This window comes from Hyperolius riggenbachi, chromosome 2, assembly GCF_040937935.1.
Source record: "Hyperolius riggenbachi isolate aHypRig1 chromosome 2, aHypRig1.pri, whole genome shotgun sequence".
NCBI classification, from domain to species: domain Eukaryota; kingdom Metazoa; phylum Chordata; class Amphibia; order Anura; family Hyperoliidae; genus Hyperolius; species Hyperolius riggenbachi.
In genome coordinates this window covers 402,809,616-402,833,407 of record NC_090647.1, presented here as the reverse complement: position 1 = coordinate 402,833,407, position 23,792 = coordinate 402,809,616, and the positions used below count along the sequence as shown (strand labels likewise).

The 23,792-nt window shown below is 43.6% G+C and overlaps 1 protein-coding gene across 5 annotated transcripts in view; it reads left to right on the top strand.

The window, feature by feature from the left end:
- Positions 1 to 23,792, top strand: part of SIRT2 (sirtuin 2) — a 270,431-nt gene that overhangs the window by 67,539 nt on the left and 179,100 nt on the right. For all 5 annotated transcript variants that reach the window (XM_068269801.1, XM_068269799.1, XM_068269800.1 and 2 more), the window contains 2 exons: positions 5,325 to 5,366; positions 15,627 to 15,733. In XM_068269801.1, coding sequence (XP_068125902.1) covers positions 5,325 to 5,366; positions 15,627 to 15,733 — 149 coding nt within the window. The remainder of the gene's footprint in view (positions 1 to 5,324; positions 5,367 to 15,626; positions 15,734 to 23,792) is intronic.

The following is a 23,792-nucleotide window of genomic DNA, read 5'->3' as shown; positions in this document are numbered from 1 at the left end:
AACAGAGGCTGGGCTGTATAGGTAGATACAGCCTCTGTATGCAGATAACATTCTTCAAACACAGCTCGGGTTCTCTTTAAGAGGGCAGCTTCTGAAATTCCATAACAAAACAGCAAACAGGTATTTGAAGCTGCTGGTGCCGAGTCCTGTGAACATCAAGTTGCAGGATCCTCCAGAGGATATCATTGCATAAACCTTCTATTCAGCCCCCCTAACCAATGCTCACAAGCAGAAATGGCTGCAGTGAGCCCAGAACTACAAGAAGAAGAATTTTTAAACATTCTTGTTTACTGATGAGTGCCGTGTAACCCTGGATGGTCAAGTTGGATAGAGTGGTGGATGGTTGGTGGAGAGCTACCATGTCACAGCAAGGCTGGGACATCAGTAAGTAGGTGGCAGAGTCATGGTTTGGATCGGAATTATGGGGAGAGAGCTGGTCGGCCCCTTTAGGGTCTCTGAAGGTGTGAAAATGACTTCTGAAAAGTATGTGGAGTTTCTGACTGTCTACTTTCTTCCATGGTACTTAAAGGGAACCCGAGGTGAGAGGGATATAGAGGCTGCCATATTTACTTCCTTTTAAACAATACCAGTTGCCTGGCAGCCCTCCTCACCCGGTGTCTCTAATTCTTTTAGCCATAGACCCTGAACAAGCATGCAGATCAGGTGCTCTGACTCAGCTGGCTCAGGTTTACTGTCCAGACACTACTTACAGTATGCCAGAAGATCAACATGGTTACCAGGCAACTGGCATTGTTTACAAGGGAATACCTCTGCATCATAGGCTGTTATCAGGATAAAAGAAGAGAAACTCATAGTGTGGCCTTCATACTCCATCATCCTGACCTCCATCATAGTGAGGACCTTTGGAGCATCCTGAGGCAAAAGGTATATGAGCGTGGAAGGCTATTTACATCCAAACAGCAGCTCTGAGATGCTTTTCTGACATCCTGCAAAAAAATCCAAGCAGAAAATGTCAGGCTTGGCAACCTATTGCCCACATAACAGCTCCTATTCCCCAATCGATCACCACCGCCTTCACGCTGTGTGGTGCCTACCCGCTTGAACGGGAGGTGAGGATATAACATCTACCTGACTTTGGTTACACCCAGGCCTTGAAGGTGCAAAGTATAGGAGCTGAACGTGGAGTGGACAATAACCTACCACAGCCAAACAGACAATGAGAGCAATCCGAGAACAATCCGAGGTCATACACCGGTAATCCGAAATAGCAAGGTACTAGGCAAATCAGGTCACAAGACAATCCAAAAGTCCAGGCAGCGATCAAAGAGAGAGGTCCAAAACAGGCAGAGATCCATACATGCCGCAGACAGAGAATGGTCAGTAACAAGCAAAGGTCGGTATCCAGGAAATCGTAATATACACAGGTAAGCACACCCAGCAGCTAGCAAGCTAACGCTATAACGGGCAAGACTGAGCACAAGCAGTACTATATATATCAGGCATCCTACAATCAATGGCTGGCCACAACACACACCCCAATCACAGCTCTGTAACACCTGCCTATGTGTCAGCTGATCGAGTCAGCTGATAGGCCACTACTCAGTCTGAGTGTCAGCTGATCCTAGTGTTTACGTCTGCGGAGGGAGTACAGAGGGCAAGCAGAACATTTCGCCTGCCCACCATTATGCACACACAGATCCTCAGCGTGCACCTCCATGACAGATGACAGCCGCCGGGACCCGGAAGGGGAGAATGCTGCACCGCTACCTGCAGGAACGAGGAGCTCAGGTGAGTCCATTACAGTACACCCCCCCATTTGATATGGACCAATTAATTTTGGTCCCAACTTGGGTGATGGTTGCCGGAGAAGAAAGTTTCTGGTAGACACCCAAACCAGATCTCCAGGATTGAATTCTGGTTCAGGGGTATGACTCAAATCAGAAAAAAAAAATGTGGGCGATTAACTGCAGACTCAATGTTTGTGTGAACCTGTTTCCAAGCCTGAGTCATACGGGAAACCCAAGTCAGAAAAACGCAGAACGTGCACCAGGAAGAGAGGTAAATTTCGGACTTAAACCAAAAACTATCTGAAAAGGTGACATCTTGGTGGAACTGTTAACCTGATTATTAATGGCACATTCAGCAAAAGGTAAAAACTGTACCCAATCCTCCAGACAACTAGCAACAAAACACCTCAAATATTGTTCAAGGACCTGATTCATTCTTTCTGTTTGACCATTGGTCTGTGGGTGAAATCCAGAGGAGAAAGATAATTAAATCCCGAAGTGTTTGCAATTTGGGTAGTGGTAGACTGATTTTTTGTAGTTTTCTCCTGAGAGGCCGGCAGATCAACCATAAAATCCATTGATATGTGAGTCCAAGGTCTCTCAGGAATGGGTCGTGGTAGTAAGGTTCCTTGAGAAGCTATATGTGATACCTCACTACTAGCACAGACAGAACAGGCTTTAACAAATGCTATAGCATCTCCATTCAAAGAAGGCCACCAAACATGCCGTTTTAATAATTCAATAGTCTTCTTCTCCCCAGGGTGCCCAGCAGATTTAATTTCATGAAACTGTTTCAAAAACTTGAAGTCTAGGAGTAAGTAGAATGAAAAGGCGGTCTGGTGGAGGCCCTTGAGGAGCATCACTTTGAGCAACAGACAATAGTTTGATCAAACCAGGAGACAATTCAGGATTACCATTACGGGTTCTGTGACTGACAGCTCCTTTTCAAAGTATCGAGACAAGGCATCTGCCTTCACATTCTTGGAACCTGGTTTGTAAGTTATCACAAAATTAAAATGAGAAAAAAAAAACACAGCCCAACGAGCCAGTCGAGAATTGAGCCTATATTAGCATTTTCAATGTGTTCTGAGTTCTTGTGATCTGTATAAACTGTCATTGCGTGTACTGCTCCTTCCAGCCAGTGCCTCTATTCCTCAAATGCCAACTTGACTCCCAACAGTTCTGTTACCAATACATATTTTTTTTCACCGGCAGAGCATTTTATGAGAAAAGAAGGCACAAGGACGCAATTTCTCAGGACACCCAGAGTACTGAGACAGTACAGCTTCCACCCCCACTTCAGAAGCATCGACCTCGATAATCAACGGTTTTTTCCACATCAGGGTGAATCAAGACAGGGTTGGCTCAAAAAATCCTCCTTAAGAGTCTGAAATGCTTGTTTAGCTCGAGGAGACCAATTGGTTGGATCTGCACTCTTCTTGGTTAAGTCTGTCAGTGGTGCCACCCTGGTGGAAAAAAAAGTGATACATTTCCTGTAATAACTGGCAAAACCTAGAAAACGCTGTAATGACTTCGAATCAGATGGTTGTGGCTAGTTCATATCTGCCAAAACCTTACCAAAATCCATAGTCAGACCAGTATCAGAGATCACATACCCTAAAAAGGCTACAGAATTCGTTTCAAAAATGGATTTTTCCAGTTTTGCATACAAATGATTTTCTCTAATTTTCTGCAAGCCCACCTTAATATGATCATGATGTTCTGATAATGATGATGAATAAATTAAAATGTCATCTAAATAGTTCACAACAAATCGACCAAGATATTAACGAAGGATATCAACAAAATCCAGAAAAACTGCAGGAGCATTGCAAGGTATTCATAGTGACCGTCTTTTGTATAAAATGCAGTTTTCCATTCCTCTCCCTCTTGAATTCGAATAAGGTTATAAGCTCCTCTGAAATCTAAAAACGGCCCTGGGCGGGCCCCCTACCAGGCTTCACCCCCCATGGGCCCCACTGCGCCTGCATCCCTTGCAGGGGCTATTGTTACGCCCCTGCCCATGATAATCAATACAGGGTCTGAGACCACCATCTTTTCCTCTAAAAAGTTACCTGCAGCTCCACAATCGACAAAAGCAGTACAATCGAGATATCACCCCAATTCACCCCTGATGAAGTAGGTCCTGCATAATAATGGTTTCTTTTTTGACCCGTTATAATGTCAGGCTTGGCAACCTATTGCCCACAGATCAGCTCCTATGCCCCAACCTATCACCACCGTCTTCACCCTGTGTGGCGCATCCCTGCTTAAATGGAGGTGAGGATATAACCCCTACCCGACTTCGGGCACAACCACGCCATGAATGTGCAAGGTATAGGAGCTGAACGTGGAATGGACAATAACCTACCAGAGCCAAACAGACAATGAGAGCCGAGGTCATACACAGGTAATCCAAAATAGCAAGGTACAAGAGGGTTAGGCAAATCAGATCAAAAGGCAATCCAAAGGTCAATCCAGGCAGTGATCAAAGAGAGGTCCAAAACAGGCAGAGGTCAATACATGCGTCAGACAGAGAATGGTCAATAACAAGCAAAGGTCGCTATCTAGGAAATCGTAATATACACTGGTAAACAAACCCAGCAGCTAGCAAGGCAAAGACTGAATGCACAAGTACTACTATATATACACCAGGCATCCTCCAATTAGTGGCTGGCCACAACACACACCCCAATCACAGCTCTGTAACACCTGCCTATGTGTCAGCTGATCGAGTCAGCTGACATGCTACTACTCAGTCTGTGTGTCAGCTGATCCTAGTGTTTACGTCTGCGGACCGAGTACAGCAGGTGAGCAGAACGTTTCGCCCGCACACCACTATGCGCACACAGATCCTCAGCGTGCGCATCCGTGACAGATGACAGCCACTGGGACCCGGAAGTGGAGGACGCCTCACCGCTACCCACAGGAACAAGGAGCTCAGGTGAGCCCCTTACAGAAACTCGCAAAAAAAACTCAAGTTCAATGAATGCAATAATTCTAAGGCTGCTATCGAATAAGGGGTCCTACGTTAAAACATAACTTGACCTGTTAAGATGTTTTTGATTGAAATAGCTTTTGATTATAGTAAATATGACCTCCTAATGCTGCAAATTCAACAAAGGACAATTTTCAGATCTTTACAGCCTATAAAATGTTTTAAAACTTTGTTATGCATAATAATTTGGAACAGTTCATTTTAAGGTTTTTTGTTTTTTTTTAAATCATGTTATCATTAGGTTTGTTCAGTAACATTTGAATTATGCTCTAATGGTTGATTACTAAAAGATGGTGCTGACTATCCATCCACTACTTAGGAAAATCAGAGGAAATATAATTTGCGTAATCATTTGGAATGTGGTGTAGTCTGCCAATCACTGCTTGCTACTAAATTATACCAGTCGCTACCTGTTTCTTTGTCATGAACTGTGAACTGTGTTCAGGTTAATTACTAAATGGTTTGTGAAACAATGTTATACCAATTTTTAACTGAATAAAAGCTTTGTTTCAATGACTTGTTTTTTTTTTCATATATTTTAACTCCGATTCCCTTTTTTTTCTTTTCTTTGTTTTTAGGTAAGAATGTGGTATTTATGGTTGGAGCTGGCATCTCAACATGTGAGCAATAATTTTCTAAATAAAAGTGTGTTCTGTTTGAATCTATAATAGTTTATTACAGTAACTGATATATTGTGCATCAAGTTTTAGTTTTGGGAAGGTGATGCCAAATTGACGTCCTAAGAACTTTCAGGTCCAAAAATGTACAAAAAGAGGTATTGCTAATCTTAGTGATGCTGTGATCATCTGAGCACAGTTTCAATACACAAGAGCCACCACACTTTTGGAGCTGTGGATAGCTGTTAATGCAGCAATGCAAAACTGTAATCATTTGGAAAACAGTACCTCACAAGACATTGCAGTAGCCAGGTGATGGCCACACTTAAAATGCATAGGTAGGGTGAAAAAGGGGGTCACCCTGGATAAAAACAAAAAACACACAGAGACACTGGGAGCCCCGATGGTGCAGTAAGTCACGGCAATAAGAAAGTGTTGTAGAGTCAATGAAATGTACTTAGAGATAGATACACGGAGATACACAAATCCGATTCCACTCGGGTAACCAGCTAGGCTAGATGCGGTTGCTCTCTTGTACAAAAAAAATGCTAGATGGATATTAAAAATTCACAGTTCAAACTTACTTTGCTGACGATATTTTTTTGATCGTGCAACAACCCCGTACATCTGTTCCAGCTTTGCTGAATCTGTTAGCAAGGTTTGGCGACGTTTCAGGTCTTAAAAATCTTGAGAAATCTAAAGCCATTTTTATAATACCACTCACTCTAAAGCCTTGAACATCACATCTGCGTTGGGTTTTCAAATTCAGCCACACTACCCCCGATACCTAGGTGTGGAAATTTGTAACAATTTTGAGGACCCCTGGAGTTATGCCCAAACCCTTCTGTCATTAATCCGAGACTTACACACCTGGCACACATACTCCTTGTCCTGGCTGGGTAGGATCTCGGCGGTCAAAATGAAGCTTCTCCCATGGCTCACTTATTTTTTTAGGGTTCTACCAATTCCAGTCACTGTGAAAGACCTTGTTATCCTTCAGAGAAAATGTTCTCCTTTATTTGGGCCTTTAATTGCCCCAGGATTCAATCTAAATGTATGCACTGGCATAAATCTGAAGGTGGCCTTTCGGTAGCCAACTTCTCCAACTATTATGTAACTTCTCAGATGGCTCAACTCCCCTCAATGTTTGCTGAATCTCATGCCCCTGTGTGGGTCAACATTGACAACCTGATCCTGCTTTCTTACTCCTGGCAGGGTCTTATTTGGGCTTCCACCAAAGCAAAGTGCCGGCTGCTTACCTGGTAGCAGTGTTCCGGCGAGTCCTCCAGGACGGCCCTCCTGAGACTGTGTAAGTCTCCCCTCCCAAATCGGAAACACCTGACAAGAATCAAAAAGCAATTAGTATAAATTCCCCCCCCTCACAATCGCCTCCAGTTTAAAGAAGAGAAAAGAATCCACGAACCACTATCATACTTAAATAATATATATAATAGGGCCGGGAACCTAGACGGCCGTCCTGGAGGACTCGCCGGAACACTGCTACCAGGTAAGCAGCCGGCACTTCCTCTCTACGTCCTCCAGGACGGCCCTCCTGAGATCTAGCGAGAAATTTACCTTAGGGTGGGATAACGGCCTGAAGAACCTTGCGTCCAAAAGCTTGGTCCTGACTAGAAAGGAGCTCCACTCTATAATGCTTGATGAAGGTCGAGTGGCTGGACCATGTAGCGGCTCGACATATCTGCTCTAGAGAAGCTCCCGACCTCTCCGCCCAAGATGCTGAAAGGGATCTGGTAGAGTGTGCTGTAATGTGGTCAGGCACCTGTAATTGCGCCTCTGAATAGGCAAGGGATATTAGCTGTCTAATCCACTTAGACACTGTCATTTTGGATACATGAGACCCCCTCTTAGTACCCCCAAAAGCTATAAAAAGATTAGTGGAAACTCTCCACTCTCTGGTTCTTTCTAAATAAGTCAGAACCGCTCTCCTGACGTCTAGAGTGCTCAACCTCCTTTCCTTATCATTCTGTGGACTAGTCAAAAAGGAAGGCAGTACAATATCCTGGGTTCTATGAAAGGATGTGGATACCTTGGGTAAATAAGAGGGATCTAGTCTGAAGACAATCTTATCAGCATGAATTATCATGTACGGGTCCTTTATTGATAAAGCCTGTATATCCCCTATCCTGCGAGCTGAGGTAATGGCCACTAAAAAAACAACTTTAAGTGTAAGAAACTTCAAAGGAACCGAATCCAAATGTTAGGAAATCCAATACCAACGACAGGTCCCAAGGAGGAACAAGCTTCTGGGGAACTGGCTGTGACCGTTCAACTGACCTCAAAATTTTTTTAACATAAACGTCGGCAGATAGCCGTTTAGACAAAAAAACAGAAAGAGCTGACACCTGAGCCCTAAGAGTACTGACGGTCAAACCTAACTTTACTCCCTGCAGCAAAAATTCTAGAACAGAAGTAATGTTGTCTGACCTGGATACATTCTTCTGTTTCCAGGCCGAGAAGGTGTACCAAACTTTATTATATTTTTTCCTAGTGGCTGGCTTTCTACAGGCTAATAATGTCTTAACCACCTCCTTAGAAAACCCCTGCACTGTCAACATCTGCTCCTCAGGATCCAAGCAGTTAGATTCAAAAATCCTGGATTCGGATGGAGATTGCCGCCCTGTACTAGCAGATCCGCTCTGTTTTGAAGATGCCAAGGTCCCTGAAACGCTAGGGACTGCAGCAGCGGGAACCAAGCCCTCCTTGGCCACCAAGGGGCTATTAGTATCACCTCTGCTTCCTCTGTTTGAATTTTCCTGAGGACCCTCGGTATTAACTTGAATGGAGGGAACGCGTAGAGCAACCCCTCTGGCCAAGGAATCGACAGGGCGTCCAATCTGCTCATTGAAGCAGAAGGATCCAGGGTACAAAAATCCTCCACCATTGCGTTCTCTGGATTTGCGAACAAATCGAGAACTGGAACCCCCCAGCGTTTTGTAATCTCCAGAAAAGTTTCTGGATTGAGTTCCCACTCCGACTCTTCTACTAGCTGTCTGCTTAGAGAGTCTGCTCGTCTGTTGTGAACTCCCCGAATGTGGACTGCTGACAGGGATTCCAGATTGGCCTCTGACCATGCCATGATGAGAGATGTCAGATGCTGGAGGTCTGGTACCCTCGTGCCCCCCTGCTTCCTGACATAACAAACTGAGACGAAATTGTCCGAGAATACCAGTACCTCTGAGTTGGAGATTATCGGGAGAAGGGCCTGTAAGGCCAGCAGAATCGCCCTGAGTTCCCTGTAATTCGAAGATCTCCGGGAGATCTGCTGGTCCCATGTCCCCTGGACCTGGTGGCCCAGGCAGTGGGCCCCCCAGCCCCAGGCACTGGCGTCCGTGTATAATTTTAACGGAATTTCCTGAACCCACTTGCGGCCCTGATTCAGGTTGGATCGCTGACACCACCAGTGAAGGCCTACCACCACTTCCTCCGGTACTAATACTCTCGTATCCAGAGAACGGTGATCTCTGTCCCAAGTCGCCAATACCCAATTCTGGAGACTCCGAGAATGGGCCTGTGCCCACTCTACCGCCGGAATGGCTGAAGACATCAGCCCCAAGCATGATACCAACTTCCGCAGGGATACCAGAGGATCCTCTCTGATCCCCTGCACCTCTGACACTAATCTGTCTATCTTCTGGTCTGGCAGGAAGACACGTGAGACCTAAAAAAATCACTCTGAACCGGGATCAAGTTAGACTTCTCTGAGCTCACGATCCATCCTAATCTGTTCAAAAGTTGAAGAGAAAAACCTAGCACACCTTGCAAGGCTTCTCGAGTCTCGGCCATAAACAGAAAGTCGTCTAAGTAGGGGAGAACCCTTACATTGTGGAGATGCAGAAAAGACATTACCTCTGCCACAACCTTCGTAAAGATTCTCGGGGCCGACGAGATTCCGAACGGCAGAGCCTGATATTGAAAGTGGCATATCGACTCCCCTGCCTGAACTGCAAACCTTAAATACTTCTGAAAAAGAGGGTGGATTGGAATGTAGAGGTAAGCATCCTCCAGGTCCACCGGAGACATGAGGTTGCGAACGGAGGCAATGCTCTCCATCCTGAACTTCTTCTCCACAATGTAAGGGTTCAAAGGTTTCAAATTCAAGATCATTCGAAACCCTCCCGAGTGCTTCTGAATCAGAAACACTCTTGAGTAAAAGCCCCTTCCCTGTTCCGACACTGGAACCGGACAAATAACTTTCTTCTGAAGAAGCGAGGAAACCGAGTCCATTAAAGCCCCCGCCTTGATCTGATCTCTGGGGAATGATGTGACCGTAAACCGGGAGGGAGGAGGAGATCTGAACTCTATCTTGTATCCCTGTTGGATTAAGTTCAGAATAAATTCATTTTCCGTCACTTCTCGCCAAGCTGGCGCAAAGTAGCGAAGTCTTCCTCCCACCGGAATCTGCCCGTCATTTAGAGGGCTTCGCAGCAGCAGAGGCTGGCTGAGATCTATTGAAGAGGAAAGGTCTACCTCTGCCTGCATTGTAGGACCACCTCTTATTCTGTTTCTGCCCTCTACCCTGCTGCTCCTGCCTGAAAAGGGGCTTTTTATTCTGAAAGGGCTGTTTCCCTTTCTTTTTCTTTTCAGGAAACTTCCTGGATCTATTGGATGATCTCTCCAATACCGAGTCTAAATCCCTTCCAAACAAAAGGTTACCCTGGAATGACATCCCACAAAGCTTTTGCTTGGAAGTAACATCTCCTTCCCATGTATTTAGCCAAACGGCTCGCCGAGCCGAATTGATCAGTGCGCCGTCTTAGCAGCGGCCCTGAGAGACTCAGTAGCCGCATCTGCCAAGAAAGCAATGGACTTGATTATTACAGGTAAGCTTTCTAAGATCCTTGCATGAGGAGTACCCTCCTCTAGACGACTCTGAAGCCCCCGAATCCACTTATCAAGATTGCGGTCTACACATACTGAGGAAATGGCTGGTTTAAAGGAAAAGGATGTTGAATCCCATGCTCTCTTGAGAAGGGCTTCTGCCTTTCTATCCATAGGATCCTTTAAGGCCCCCATATCCTCAAAGGACAGATCTGTATCCTTAGAGCATTGAGAGAGAGGAGCATCCAATCTAGGGCATTTGAACAATGCATCATGCTCCTCTATATTGAAAGGAAATCGGCGTTTGAACGATCTTGGGACAAACAGCCTCCCCTCCGGATCTTTCCACTGGGCGGCAATAACACTCTTGATAGCCCTGTGGACAGGGAACACTCGGCCTCCCCGATCCTCTAAACCTCTATAAATATCATCCTGAGGAGTAGAAGCTGATCTAGGCTCTTCAATCTGCTCAGAATCATAAACTGCTTTCAGCAGTTGCGAAGTATCCTCTGCGTTGAACAGGTATCTTGGTACCCTCGCCTCCCCCTGATTCTCTGAAGCATCTGACTCCGGTAGTTCACCCTCATCAGACTCCTCAGAGACAGCCCCCGGGGATAAAGGTGAGGAATCCTCCCCTACATGAGAATCCCCCCACTCCCCCTGGGGGATACCCGGCAATACCGGAGAAGGTGCAGGCTGGTCAATGGGAGAAGCACCCGTCTGCGGAATCTGAGCCTGAGAAGTAATTATTACAGGCTGAGCCGGCTGAGCCATGGGCACCGGGGGCAAGGCTGGAGATGAATGCGGCAAGGGGACCATCTGCAGTGGACAAGGAGGTAGAGCTGCTCTAAACGCTGAAAAGGTAGTTGCTAGCTCCTGTTTCATAGATTTCATTAAATCTAATAAAGCAACAGTAGTGCTCTCGGGCCTAGGTGCATGAGACTTTGATTTATTGTAACATTCTAAACACAAAGTCTTAGAAGACCCCTCAGGTAGCCTGCCACCACATTTAGTACACTTATTGGTCTTGCCAGGATACTTCTGTGGCTTCTGAAAATAAACAGAAAGGAACAACCCACCAGGGATCCTTAGCTACTGAGTATGCATATAAACTTAAAAACAAGTTATTATAGCTCTAACACCTTACCGGCTGCTGTGCTGTCTCCCCAGTGACAGTCGAAGGTGTTTGCTGTGTCTCTGGAGCGGGCTCTGAAGGCTGCTGCATGGCCCCTGCAGAGATCCACTGCCTCCGTGCAGTGTGTACGCGTGCTGGGTGGACTGCTGCGTGTATAACGCGGATGCTGGAGCTTGCCTTGCGCGTGACAGCCTCCGAGAAGACGGAAGTGAAATGCCGACAGGCGCCGCCGACTCTTCAACTCACGCGGCCAAACTTACGCCTGACGCAATACGCGTCACTTCCGCCTCCAGCCCTCGCATCACAGATGCGGAAGAGGAATTCCGTGTCCACCCAGCCGCTTTAGCGAGGCGAAGAGCGGTGGGAAATGGCACAAACCCTCCGGCTTCTACCACCCCACTAGTGGATCCAGGTATGGCTGCCCTCACTCCACACGTCAGGTCGTGCCCAGCACAGACCCAAACCGCTCTCCCCTCCAGAAAAACTTCTTCCTAAGCCTGGTCAATCCAAGTAGGTGCCATCAGGCTCCCCTACCACCAGGAACAACTCCATAGGTGCTTCCGTGGAAAGTCTGGGAAACAAACAAAAAACTGAAGGAGATTGTGAGGGGGTGGAATTTATACTAATTGCTTTTTGATTCTTGTCAGGTGTTTCCGATTTGGGAGGGGAGACTTACACAGTCTCAGGAGGGCCGTCCTGGAGGACGTAGAGAGGAATAAAGCTGTCAAGCTTCAGTCTCCAATCACCTTCCACTCCCTATCCGTTTGGAGTAAATCTCACTTAAATACTCATTCCAATCTCTGAATCCTGCCTCTTTACTTCTCTGGGGAATCCCGGATTTTCCTAGTGGACTGGGTCCCTTGGCCTTTCATTGGTTATCTTCCATAAATTGAATACACTGCAAGATTTATTGGTTTATGGTAAGACCTCCCCGAAAGAGAGTACTACCAAACATTACAAATCTACCACTTTATTAAGTCAATATCGCCTCGTCCAATGGAGGTTCAATTGAAAAGGGCTAATCACCACACTCTACTCAGATCAACCCCCCCCACCCCCCACATCAGATTCAAAGCTCCCCTATATTTCTAAGTGGAAAACCCCCGTTTAGCGGCGCGATAGCGGCGGTTTAGCAGGGGCACACATGCCCCTGTTAACTATGAGCTCTGAAGCGAGATTTATTCTCGCTTCAGAGTCTCTTCAAGAGCTCAGCCTCTGACGCAGGAGACCAGAGTTCGAATCTCGGCTCTGCCTGTTCAGTAAGCCAACACCTATTCAGTAGGAGACCTTAGGCAAGTCTCCCTAACACTGCTACTGTCTATAGAGCGTGTCCTAGTTGCTGCAGATCTGGTGCTTTGAGTCCGCCAGGAGAAAAGCGCAATATAAATGTTATTTGTCTTGTCTTAAAATGTCACTTAGGCTTCCCTGAATATGTGCAGTGTGTTAAAAGTTGAACTTCATAAACAAAAAAGTTAGTTTGAATGTATTTAATTACTTATTAACTATAATTAAAGGGAAGGTCCAAGCAAAATAAAAAAATGAGTTTCACTTACCTGGGGCTTCAGTGTTCTCCCCAGGATTTTTTTCCAGCCGGGTGGCATGAAAAAGTAGCCGGGTGGGGTGCGAGGGGGAATGCGGGGCAGGTGCAACTCTACCTACAGCATAAGTAGAGTGTGAGGAGGCGAACTGATGACAGCCGGTTGCTCACCAAACTTAGTTAGGTGATGCACCCGTCTAAAAGAGCCTGGCGAGAACACCGAATATGGGTGTTATAGTTGCATTTCATATGGGGGTGATTATTGCATTTAATATGGGGGGGGGGAAGGGAGGGAGAAATTTCTCACGTTTCATTCAGGGGTGTTTGTTGCATTTCATAAAGGGGGTGATTTTTGTTTTTCATATGGTTGTTATTTGCTGCTGGGGTCAAGCGGTATTGCAGATAGTAAACAGGGGTCAGTATCATAGTAAATTATCTGCAATACCCCTTTGCTTGGACCTTTAACTTAATGATGAATAAAAATGGTGTAACGCCACCCTTCCCAATCCTCCTTAGCCATTTGCAAGCTGGTATAGTCCAGTAGCTGTGAAGCCCAGTAATATGGAGCTGAACCTCTGAGTAGTACCAGATTACAAGGATCATAACACTGGGAGCTAGCTATCTGTAAAATGGGGATGACAAAGCCTGCAACCTGTTGTAAATTACTCTTGATCAATGTTAAAGAGGAACTCCAGTGAAAATAATGTAGTAAAAAAAGTGCTTCATTTTTTACCATAATTATGTATAAATGATTTAGTCAGTGTTTGCTCATTGTAAAATCTTTCCTCTCCCAGATTCACATTCTGACATGTATTACATGGTGACATTGTTACTGTGGGCAGGTTATTTAGCTGTTTCTAGCTGCTCTGTCTGTTAGACAGCTAATAACAGCTATTTCCTGTCTCTGAACATTGTTACATTGTGGCAGTTTGCCAGCAGTACCGCGGTATTCAGAGCCTCTTGTGGGAGGGGTTTCAGCACAAAATCAGTCACACAGCGCCCCCTGATGGTCTGTTTGTGAAAATCATTGTCTTTCTCATGTAAAATGGGGTATCAGCTACTGATTGGGAAAAAGTTCAATTCTTGGTTGGAGTTTCTCTTTAAGTGCTTATCTTTACCTTGTGCCGTGGAAGTGACTACTCTCACACATGTAGGAGTAGGCACTTGGTGAGCCTTTTGGTGGAATCTGGGAACCTTCTTTAATAATAAAGGGACCAACACATGTCCACCCCCTCACATGTAAGTAGGTAAAACAGGTTATTTTTGAGAATTGCATAAGGGCAATTTGCCAATTTTCTTTTGCAGAATGTCCAGATGCCGGAGTATTATATTCCAAATTCCCACCAGCAGAACAGCTAATAGTTGTTTTTTTTTTTTTTTTGCTGTATCTTGATATATTCACCCTTTGCATCTCTTCTATATACTTTAGTCCACACAGTCACTTACGGCCATAAATGACAAAAGAACCGAGGCAATTTTGGTAACTTCTTTTTGTGAGTACCATTCTTCATATTTAGGGCCCTTTTCCATTAGGCTGCAATCCACTTCAAAAAGCGGATCACTGTCCTTTTGATTTAACATGTAAATCGCGTTGCTACTTTTTCCACTAGCGTGATTCATTTTTTCCTGAATTGCAATCATCGACCTGCGTGATTTTTTTTGCAATTGCGCTCATATACCTGATAGATCACGGTACAATTGAGGCAAAAACGCATTGGTGGAAATTCAAGATAATGACCTTGCAGTGCAGCACAACTGCGATTGCATTGCCTAGTAGTAAAGGATCCTTACTGAACATATTCTAAAATACTACGTCATATTGGCTTCTGTTTATGCCCTCATCTTTTTTAGGTTTGAGGTTTAATCATTCCACATTAGCAGTAGTAGGTTGAGGTACAGACTTGGACAGTCACAACTGAAACAAAGACAAGCCAGAGCTCGAGGCATTTTTTTGTATGCTGTGACAAAGAATGAAGACTAATTGGGAATTATGTCCTCAAAGTTCAGTTGCAGGAAGAGCATAACTAATGTCCAGGCACAGCAAGAAGATACCTGGTGCTGACTCTGGAACCTTTTTCAATGCAGTACTAGAACATATTCCTATTAGAAGAGGAGATGGGGATTGTCAGTTTTCTGAAATGTATGTAAATAACTAGGCATTGCTAATGACTTATCATAGCATAGCTTAGGAGCTCTGGGCCCCAGTGCGAGTTTTACATTGGGCCCCGTCAAGCGCTCTATACATAACAATTGATATGGAGCAACAAAACCTGCAAGGACAGCTGCAGTGTCAGAGAGGTGTAGGCTGGGGAGGGGAAAAGTCTATTAATGGTTAGAACTAATCAAAGCACATCTAGAGGTGATCATTACCAGTTTAGCACCAATAAAGAGCTAATAAAGCTGTTAAAGGAGGGCCTCTAATGAGCTCCACTGGTACAGGGGACCTAGAGCGGTTGGTACCTCTGCATCCCCTATTGCCACTGCTTATCCCTCATACAAAATGTTTGTCACCAAAACTAAAATGAAAAAGTCATGTGAAATTTTTGTTAATCAGGGACAAGTTGGAGTGACTATTTGCTGGTTATGTACTGAAATGTTATCATTCATATAAGGTGAAAAATACATATGGCGAATCAACTTCCAAAATCACTAATAACTTTTGCCAGGCCTTTAACTCATGCCATGGATATTTTCTAGTTTGTTTGTGTACATAGTTATACAACTTAAAAATCATATTTAATATCTTCTGTAGCTGCAGGAATTCCTGATTTCCGGTCACCAGGCAGTGGATTGTATTCTAATCTACAAAAATACAACTTGCCTTATCCCGAGGCTATATTTGAAATTGGATACTTTAAGGTAAGATGTAGTCCTGTAAATCTGCTAAGGCTAAAATTCTGTACTTGGACAAAATGAACAAACTGAATACAGTAGTGCTTAAGTTTGTGAACTATTTTGAATTTCTTCTATTTTTGCATATGTAATAATTCCTAATTCTAAATGTATTTATTGAGAAAAATCACCCAAAAACCCTGTATTTATATTTTGGTAGAAATACGGATACTCTTATTTTCCACAAATGATGTAACCCCCAGCCTCAGCACAGATTTCCCTGATCTTTTCCTGAAAAGTTTGCTGGTACAATTCAGAATTCATAGTTTCATAAGTAATGATATGCCTAGAGGCAGAAAAGAAGGCAGTTTCTGCACTCTGCATTCAACTTTCCATCAGTTTCCACATGTGTTAATTAATGTTAAAATGTTAATGTCAATAGAAACCAAAAAATTGTGATTATGCATGCAAATTTGCATGTAATGCGTTTGCGAATTTGCACACAGAAAATAGCATGTGAATCCGCATGCTTCTAGTAGAAACAGCACACAGTTGCTGTTTGATTCAGGAATTGGGTAGGGTGATCATCATCATGTGACTATCGGTAGCTGTTAGGCAGGGAACACACTTGACGGTTTTCGTACGCGTTTTCTGCACAGAAAAACTGAAAACTCATGTTAATCAATGGGCTAGTACACACTTAATATTTTGTTCGCGCGCAGAAAAAAAACTGACATTCTGCATCATGACTCTGCACATTTTGTCAGTTTTTTGTATCAATTACATCAGCTTGTATGAAAAAACACGCGTGTTTTCCTGCATAAAGACACACTTGGTGTGCGGAAAAAGTATGCAGGAAAACGCGCGCAGAAAACTGAAAGACAAGTGTGTTCCCTGCCTTAGGCATACCTATGAATATGCTGCCAGGAGATTTGGGCGCAGGGATGGGGCTTGTGTTTTGCGCTGCTCTACAAGGGGGAACAGATGCTGTAGAATGAAGTAGTTACAGAGAAGGCCCAGAGAATGCATGCTTTAGAAAAATAAATGCAGGGGTATCTATACTAATTGTAGAAGGTGTACTGTCCAGAGATCCGGGGCCATGACATCTGTAGAGAGAATGCTTGTGGAAAAAGGTTCATAGAATCTACAGGGGGGGAACAAGAAAACTGATCTTCTGAAAACATTATTGTGCATAAAGTGGACTGACTATACCTGGAGTACTGGTGATCTCCCCATCCTCCCTCCATTAATCAGTTAAAATATTAAAACCACCAGCGTACAACTGTGCATGCTTTTGTAAAAAAAAAAAAAAAAATCTCAAGCACTGTCGCATCACCTTGACAACAAACTCCATGCAATAAAACCAAACTCTATGCAGTTCCCTACAATGCTATGATTCAACAAAAGGACTTTTATACAAATTGCCTCTAGCAGTGTTCCCCAACCCTGTCCTCAAGGCCCACCAACAGTGCATGTTTTGTAAAAATCCAGAGAGGTACGTAATCGGCTCTTCTGAGACATGAATTACCTCACCTGTGCATGTTTGTGGTTTTCTGTAAAACATGCACACATTGATTTTGTTTGAGCCATGACATTTTCTCAACCCTGTGTTGTAAATATCTGACTATAGGTGGCCATACACTTTTCCATTTTTTTTTTCTCTTATCGGGCAACTGAAGCTAGAGGGATATGGAGGCTGCCATATTTATTTTCTTTTAAGCAATACCGCTTGCCTCGCTATCCTGCTAATCCTCTACCTCCAATACTTTTAGCCATAAACCCTGAGCAAGCATGTAGCAGATCAGGTGTTTCTGACATTATTGTCAGATCTGAAAGATTAGCTGCATGCTTGTTTCTGGCAGTATTCAGACACTACTGCATCCAGTAGACCACCAGGACTACCAGGCAACTGGTATTGTATAAAAGGAAATGAATGTGGTAGCCTCCATATATTTCTCACTTTAGTTGTCTTTTGAACAATTATTTTTATTTATTAAGCAAATACAATTTTTCACCCTTGACTGTTAGGCACTTATTAATTTTCTGCAAATTCTTAGTTCAAAATAGTTTTTTAATTTTTAATTATTTAGTTTTGTGCAAGGCCACCTTTAGCTGGTGAAGTCCTATATTTGTGTTATGTAAATAAGGCGGTGCCTCCTAACCTCATGCCAGATTATCATCGGTTTGACTGGAACATTTGCACCAACCAGCAGTCTTCCCAACAATATCAATTTAGATTATGTCCAAAACACCACTTGTCATTGTTCTTTACTCACCCTTTCCTCTCCTTCCTTACAGGAACCACCCCCCTTCCTCCCCCCCCCCCCCCCTTAAAAAGGAAAACATAGTATAGCTCATAATATAAAAGTCCTAATGAACTATTTCATGGAGGAAACTTAAAAAAAAAACAACCTCTGAACTCTGAAAAGTCATTGCTTCATCAAAATCCGAAATAATGATGAAAATACGATTTGCTGATTTGAAATTGAGCTAACAAATTTGTGTGCCTTGAACACAACTTTTGAAGAACAGATGGGGATTGGAAGGACATGCAAGCATGGTGGAAAGATCACACAGTGAGGGATGACAGGATAGTTGTCAAAGGTGTGACAAACACATAATGGTGGTGGTTAGATCGAGGCAGTACAGAGTGGAGTAAGTAGCCCATATTTTACTGTTACCTAACTTAACCCTTTTCTCACACGATCTCCCCCTTTACCGATGCCTAACACTAAGTTACCCCCTGCACCGCAATCTCCGCCGTTATCTGCACTGCCTTTACTGCTGAAACTCCTCCTGCTGATATTTGTGCCGCCTACTACTGATATATTTATCGGGTGCTGCAGGCACATAAATTATGCCCTGGAAAAAAACGCCTAAATCCAGGCACATCACCCCAAGTTATGACATTTAAATAAGTTATTAGGGAGATGCTAAAGGCGGTGTGGCCAATAAAATTACATAGTCCGTAACCTTTCGCACACTCGCATGCAAATGTTCAATCATCCAGGAACCACTGCTATCCCTACAACTACCATAAGTTAAAATCCAGGGTCTTTATACATTCTCTTGCATAGTCCCCTACACCATGCAGAGATACCCCAGTATTCTGATTCTATTGGTAGGGGTCCTAACTCTGGCCTTGTAACATGCATAGTGCAGACATGCAAATGTTCATTGCATCAAACTATCCAAAGGTTAGGACCACATATCCTGACATCCTCTCCTGGGACAGATAGTGCATCAAACTAATCTCACGAGGGAGCTAACAAAATATATCCATGTATACCATGCACACACCAGCATAAGCTGTGTGCCTACTGACAATGGTTACAGACGGGAAGGAAGGAGTGCACTGGACAACACATAAATCCAGGCTCATCGCCTCAAGTTAGTCGTATAATCGTAGATGCCTCTGCACCAATGGTGAAACGTAGGATGTGCTGTGATCTGCCCTGGAGTCACAGGTAAATCGTCAAAAACTCCATACGATCCGCACCATCCAATAGTAAATTTTATTAGCTCTTTAAAACATACTACAAAAGTATAAAGTGGGTCTTTGCACAGACCCACTTATGATCTTTTTATACTTTTGTAGTATGTTTTAAAGAGCTAATAAAATTTACTATTGGGTGGTGCGGATCGTATGGAGTTTTTTTTTTATCGCCTCAAGTTAGGACATTTAAATAAGTTATTAGTATACAATGAACAGAGGCGCCAAAAGTATAAGATTAGATTAAATGAGCTTAAAAACCAACTTAAATGGCAAAATTGAAGGAGGGAAGTGGTGGTCTTACCTCCCTCAAGCAGACACGACAACGACTGTGATTCACACAACTCCAAAAAGAAATGCAACGCGTTTCGCAGGTTCAACCCCGCTTCATCAGGCAATATAGGGAGGAGTATCAAGCAATCTGCACAAGGATTCAAATTAAGCGACTCAGAGGCGCTTAATTTGAATCCTTGTGCAGATTGCTTGATACTCCTCCCTATATTGCCTGATGAAGCGGGGTTGAACCTGCAAAACGCGTTGCATTTCTTTTTGGAGTTGTCTGAATCGCAGTCGTTGTCGTGTCTGCTTGAGGGAGGTAAGACCACCACTTCCTCCTTCAATTTTGCCATTTTAAGTTGGTTTTTAAGCTCATTTAATCTAATCTTAAACTTTTGGTGCCTCTGTTCATTGTATACAATTTTGAGTCCACCCTTGGTGGAGGGTTGCTACCCTTTCTTCCTGTCTACAGAGAGTGACTTCTTAATCCTGAGTGGGGTCAGGACAATCTCCCCACCTGCCTTTACAGTGGTTGCCTGCTGGTGACCCTGACTTGTGAGTATTTAGCAATACAAACTTATTGCCACCTTGTCCAGTACGAATTACACTATTGGGGCTCTTGGTGTTCCCTGTTTTTAAATAAGTTATTAGGGTAGTGCTAAAGGCGGTGTGGCCAGCAAAATGGCAACCCTTTGCACACTCGCATGCAAATGTACAAACAAATGCATTCACAGAATACCATCATCCAGGAACCACTGCTATCTCCACAGCTAAGTTAAAAGCCAATCGACCACCCATTTCGATAATTATAATCGAATCGGTTGAAAATCGGTGCCGCCAAGAGCATGCCCAAAATTGGTCAGAGAGAAATCTGTCTCTTGGTTGATTGGCTATATGTATGGGATGAATGGGTACTTTTAGAGCATCAGAGAGGTCCCATTTAGGAGACTTCTACTCACTTTCTGTTCTGAGTGACCCTAGTAGGAGAACAGGAAACAATACAACTGCTACGATAAGCTTGCTATAAACCTTGCTGCATTTGCTTCAGTTGAAGCGAATTCAGCATTGTGTGGGAGAAGGTAATGTATGATGAGGGCCCTAGTAGGTTATTTAATGCAGACTTGAACTCAGAACTTACACTCAGCTGTAAAAGATCAGCATAATAATCTTTAACTTATTGCCGACCGTTCCACGCTGAAGCCTATGACAGCCGATCGCGCTGATTGGCTGGTGGGGGGAGGGAGGGATACAAAAATTAAAAGCACAAATTTAATAAAAAATGAAATAAATATTTACAATAAAATAAATAAACCTGCTGGGAGTGATCACAGCCCACCAACAGAGAGTTCTGTTGGTGGGCAGAAAGGGGGGGAAGGATTACTGGTGTGCTATGGTGTGTGACCCTGCAGTGAGCCCTTAAAGCAGCAGTGGCCTTAATTGTAAAAAATGTTTTGGTCACTAGGGGGTTTAACACCGCGGTCCTTAAGTGGGTAAAGAAAAACATATCTTTGTTACTGCTTATAGAATTCCTGCGATAAATCTGCAGTGTGTCTACTTCTTGCTTTCATGGAAGTAGACAAAAGGTTAACATCCCTTGTCCACATAGTAGCTGTGTCTGCTGAGGGCTGCCTTTCTGTGTTGACACAGCTGAGAGATCAAATTCCACTCATCTTCTACTTACAGATGAGGGGTAATTAGACAGGCTCTTCTCTCTAAAAATACAGTGTGCATTCCTCTTTGTTTTCCTCGTGTGTTGTGCAAGAGTTCAGGTCTATTTTAAAGGACAATTGTAGGGAGGCGGCCATGTTTTTTTTTCCTTTTGTGCAATACCAGTTGCCTGGCTGTCCTGCTGATCCTCTGTCTCTAATACTTTTAGCCATAGCCCCTGAACAAGCATGCAGCATATCAGGTGTTTCGGACATTAATGTCAGAACTGACCAGATTAGCTGCATGCTCGTTTCTGGTGTTATTCAGACACTGCTGCATCCAAAGACATTAGCAGGGCTGCTAGGAAACCGGTATTACTTGAGGAATAAATATGACAGCCTCTATATACCTCTCCATACAGTTGTCCTTTAAAAAGTAACCAGTGGGGCACTTAGAGTGTATTTGTGAATTTGATTACTAATGTAGTCAGGATGTGAGCCATGCTGTGATTTGAAGACAAAGCATACAGTGGTGTGAAAAACTATTTGCCCCCCTCCTGATTTCTTATTCTTTTGCATGTTTGTCACACTTAAATGTTTCTGCTCATCAAAAACCGTTAACTATTAGTCAAAGATAACATAATTGAACACAAAATGCAGTTTTCAATGATGGTTTTTATTATTTAGTGAGAAAAAAAACTCCAAATCTACATGGCCCTGTGTGAAAAAGTGATTGCCCCCCCTTGTTAAAAAATAGCTTAACTGTGGTTTATCACACCTGAGTTCAATTTCTGTAGTCACCCCCAGGCCTAAATACTGCCACACCTGTTTCAATCAAGAAATCACTTAAATAGGAGCTATCTGACACAGAGAAGTAGACCAAAAGCACCTCAAAAGCTAGACATCATTCCAAGATCCAAAGAAATTCAGGAACAAATGAGAACAAAGTACTGTAATTGAGATCTATCAGTCTGATAAAGGTTATAAAGCCATTTCTAAAGCTTTGGGACTCCAGCGAACCACAGTGAGAGCCATTATCCACAAATGGCAAAAACATGGAACAGTGATGAACCTTCCCAGGAGTGGCTGGCCGACCAAAATTACCCCAAGAGCGCAGAGAAAACTCATCCGAGAGACCACAAAAGACCCCAGGACAACATCTAAAGAACTGCAGGCCTCACTTGCCTCAATTAAGGTCATTGTTCATGACTCCACCATAAGAAAGAGACTGGGCAAAAACGGTCTGCATGGCAGATATCCAAGGCGCAAACCACTTTTAAGCAAAAAGAACATTAAGGCTCGTCTCAATTTTGCTAAAAAAAAAACATCTCAATGATTGGCAAGACTTTTGGGAAAATACCTTGTGGACCGACGAGACAAAAGTTGAACTTTTTGGAAGGTGCGTGTCCCGTTACATCTGGCGTAGAAGTAACACAGCATTTCAGCAAAAGAACATCATAGCAACAGTAAAATATGGTGGTGGTAGTGTGATGGTCTGGGGTTGTTTTGCTGCTTCACGACCTGGAAGGCTTGCTGTGATAGATGGAACCATGAATTCTACTGTCTACCAAAAAATCATGAAGGAGAATGTCCGGCCATCTGTTTGTCAACTCAAGCTGAAGCGATCTTGGGTGCTGCAGCAGGACAATGACCCAAAACACACCAGCAAATCCACCTCTGAATGGCTGAAGAAAAACAAAATGAAGACTTTGGAGTGGCCTAGTCAAAGTCCTGACCTGAATCCTATTGAGATGTTGTGGCATGACCTTAAAAAGGCGATTCATGCTAGAAAACCCTCAAATAAAGCTGAATTACAACAATTCTGCAAAGATGAGTGGGCCAAAATTCCTCCAGAGCGCTGTAAAAGACTCGTTGCAAGTTATCGCAAACGCTTGATTGTAGTTATTGCTGCTAAGGGTGGCCCAACCAGTTATTAGGTTCAGGGGGCAATTTCTTTTTCACACAGGGCCATGTAGGTTTTGAGTTATTTTTCTCACTAAATAATACAAACCATCATTTAAAACTGCATTCTGTGTTCAATTATGTTATCTTTGACTAATAGGTTACGGTTTTTGATGAGCAGAAACATTTAAATGTGACACACATGCAAAAGGATAAGAAATCAGGAAGGGGGCAAATAGTTTTTCACACCACTGTAAGAGTTAGAATGTTGTACTTGTATAGAAAGCCAGTAAGGGACTGAGAGAGGGGCACACAAAATGATCAATTATTGCTGTCCATTTACATCTGTCATATGCTTAATAATCTGCTGTAGAAACCCAGCCTATTATGTTTATCAGCAAAAACTTAAGCAGGGAACACACTTGACTGCTTTCGTGCGTGTTTTCTGCACAGAAAAACTGAGAACTCATGTTAATTGCTTTTTTAGTAAGAGGGCTTTTTGGTCCCTTTTTATCCCCCTACACATTCCTAGTAGTTTGGGTCACCCTGAGCTGCTTGGTTACTCTGTTGTACTCGTCCAAGCCCTATTTCATACAGCCTTATCAATCCCTGCCATGTACTGATGAGGACCAAAAGTCCGAAACAGGCTGTCTACATGTGGGTTTGATATGGCTGTGTAAAACTTAAAGCTATAGGCTTGCTATATACCAGCGGTTCTGGATGCTTGCTTGGCTTAACAAGGGCGAAAAGGGATAATTTGCATATTTCG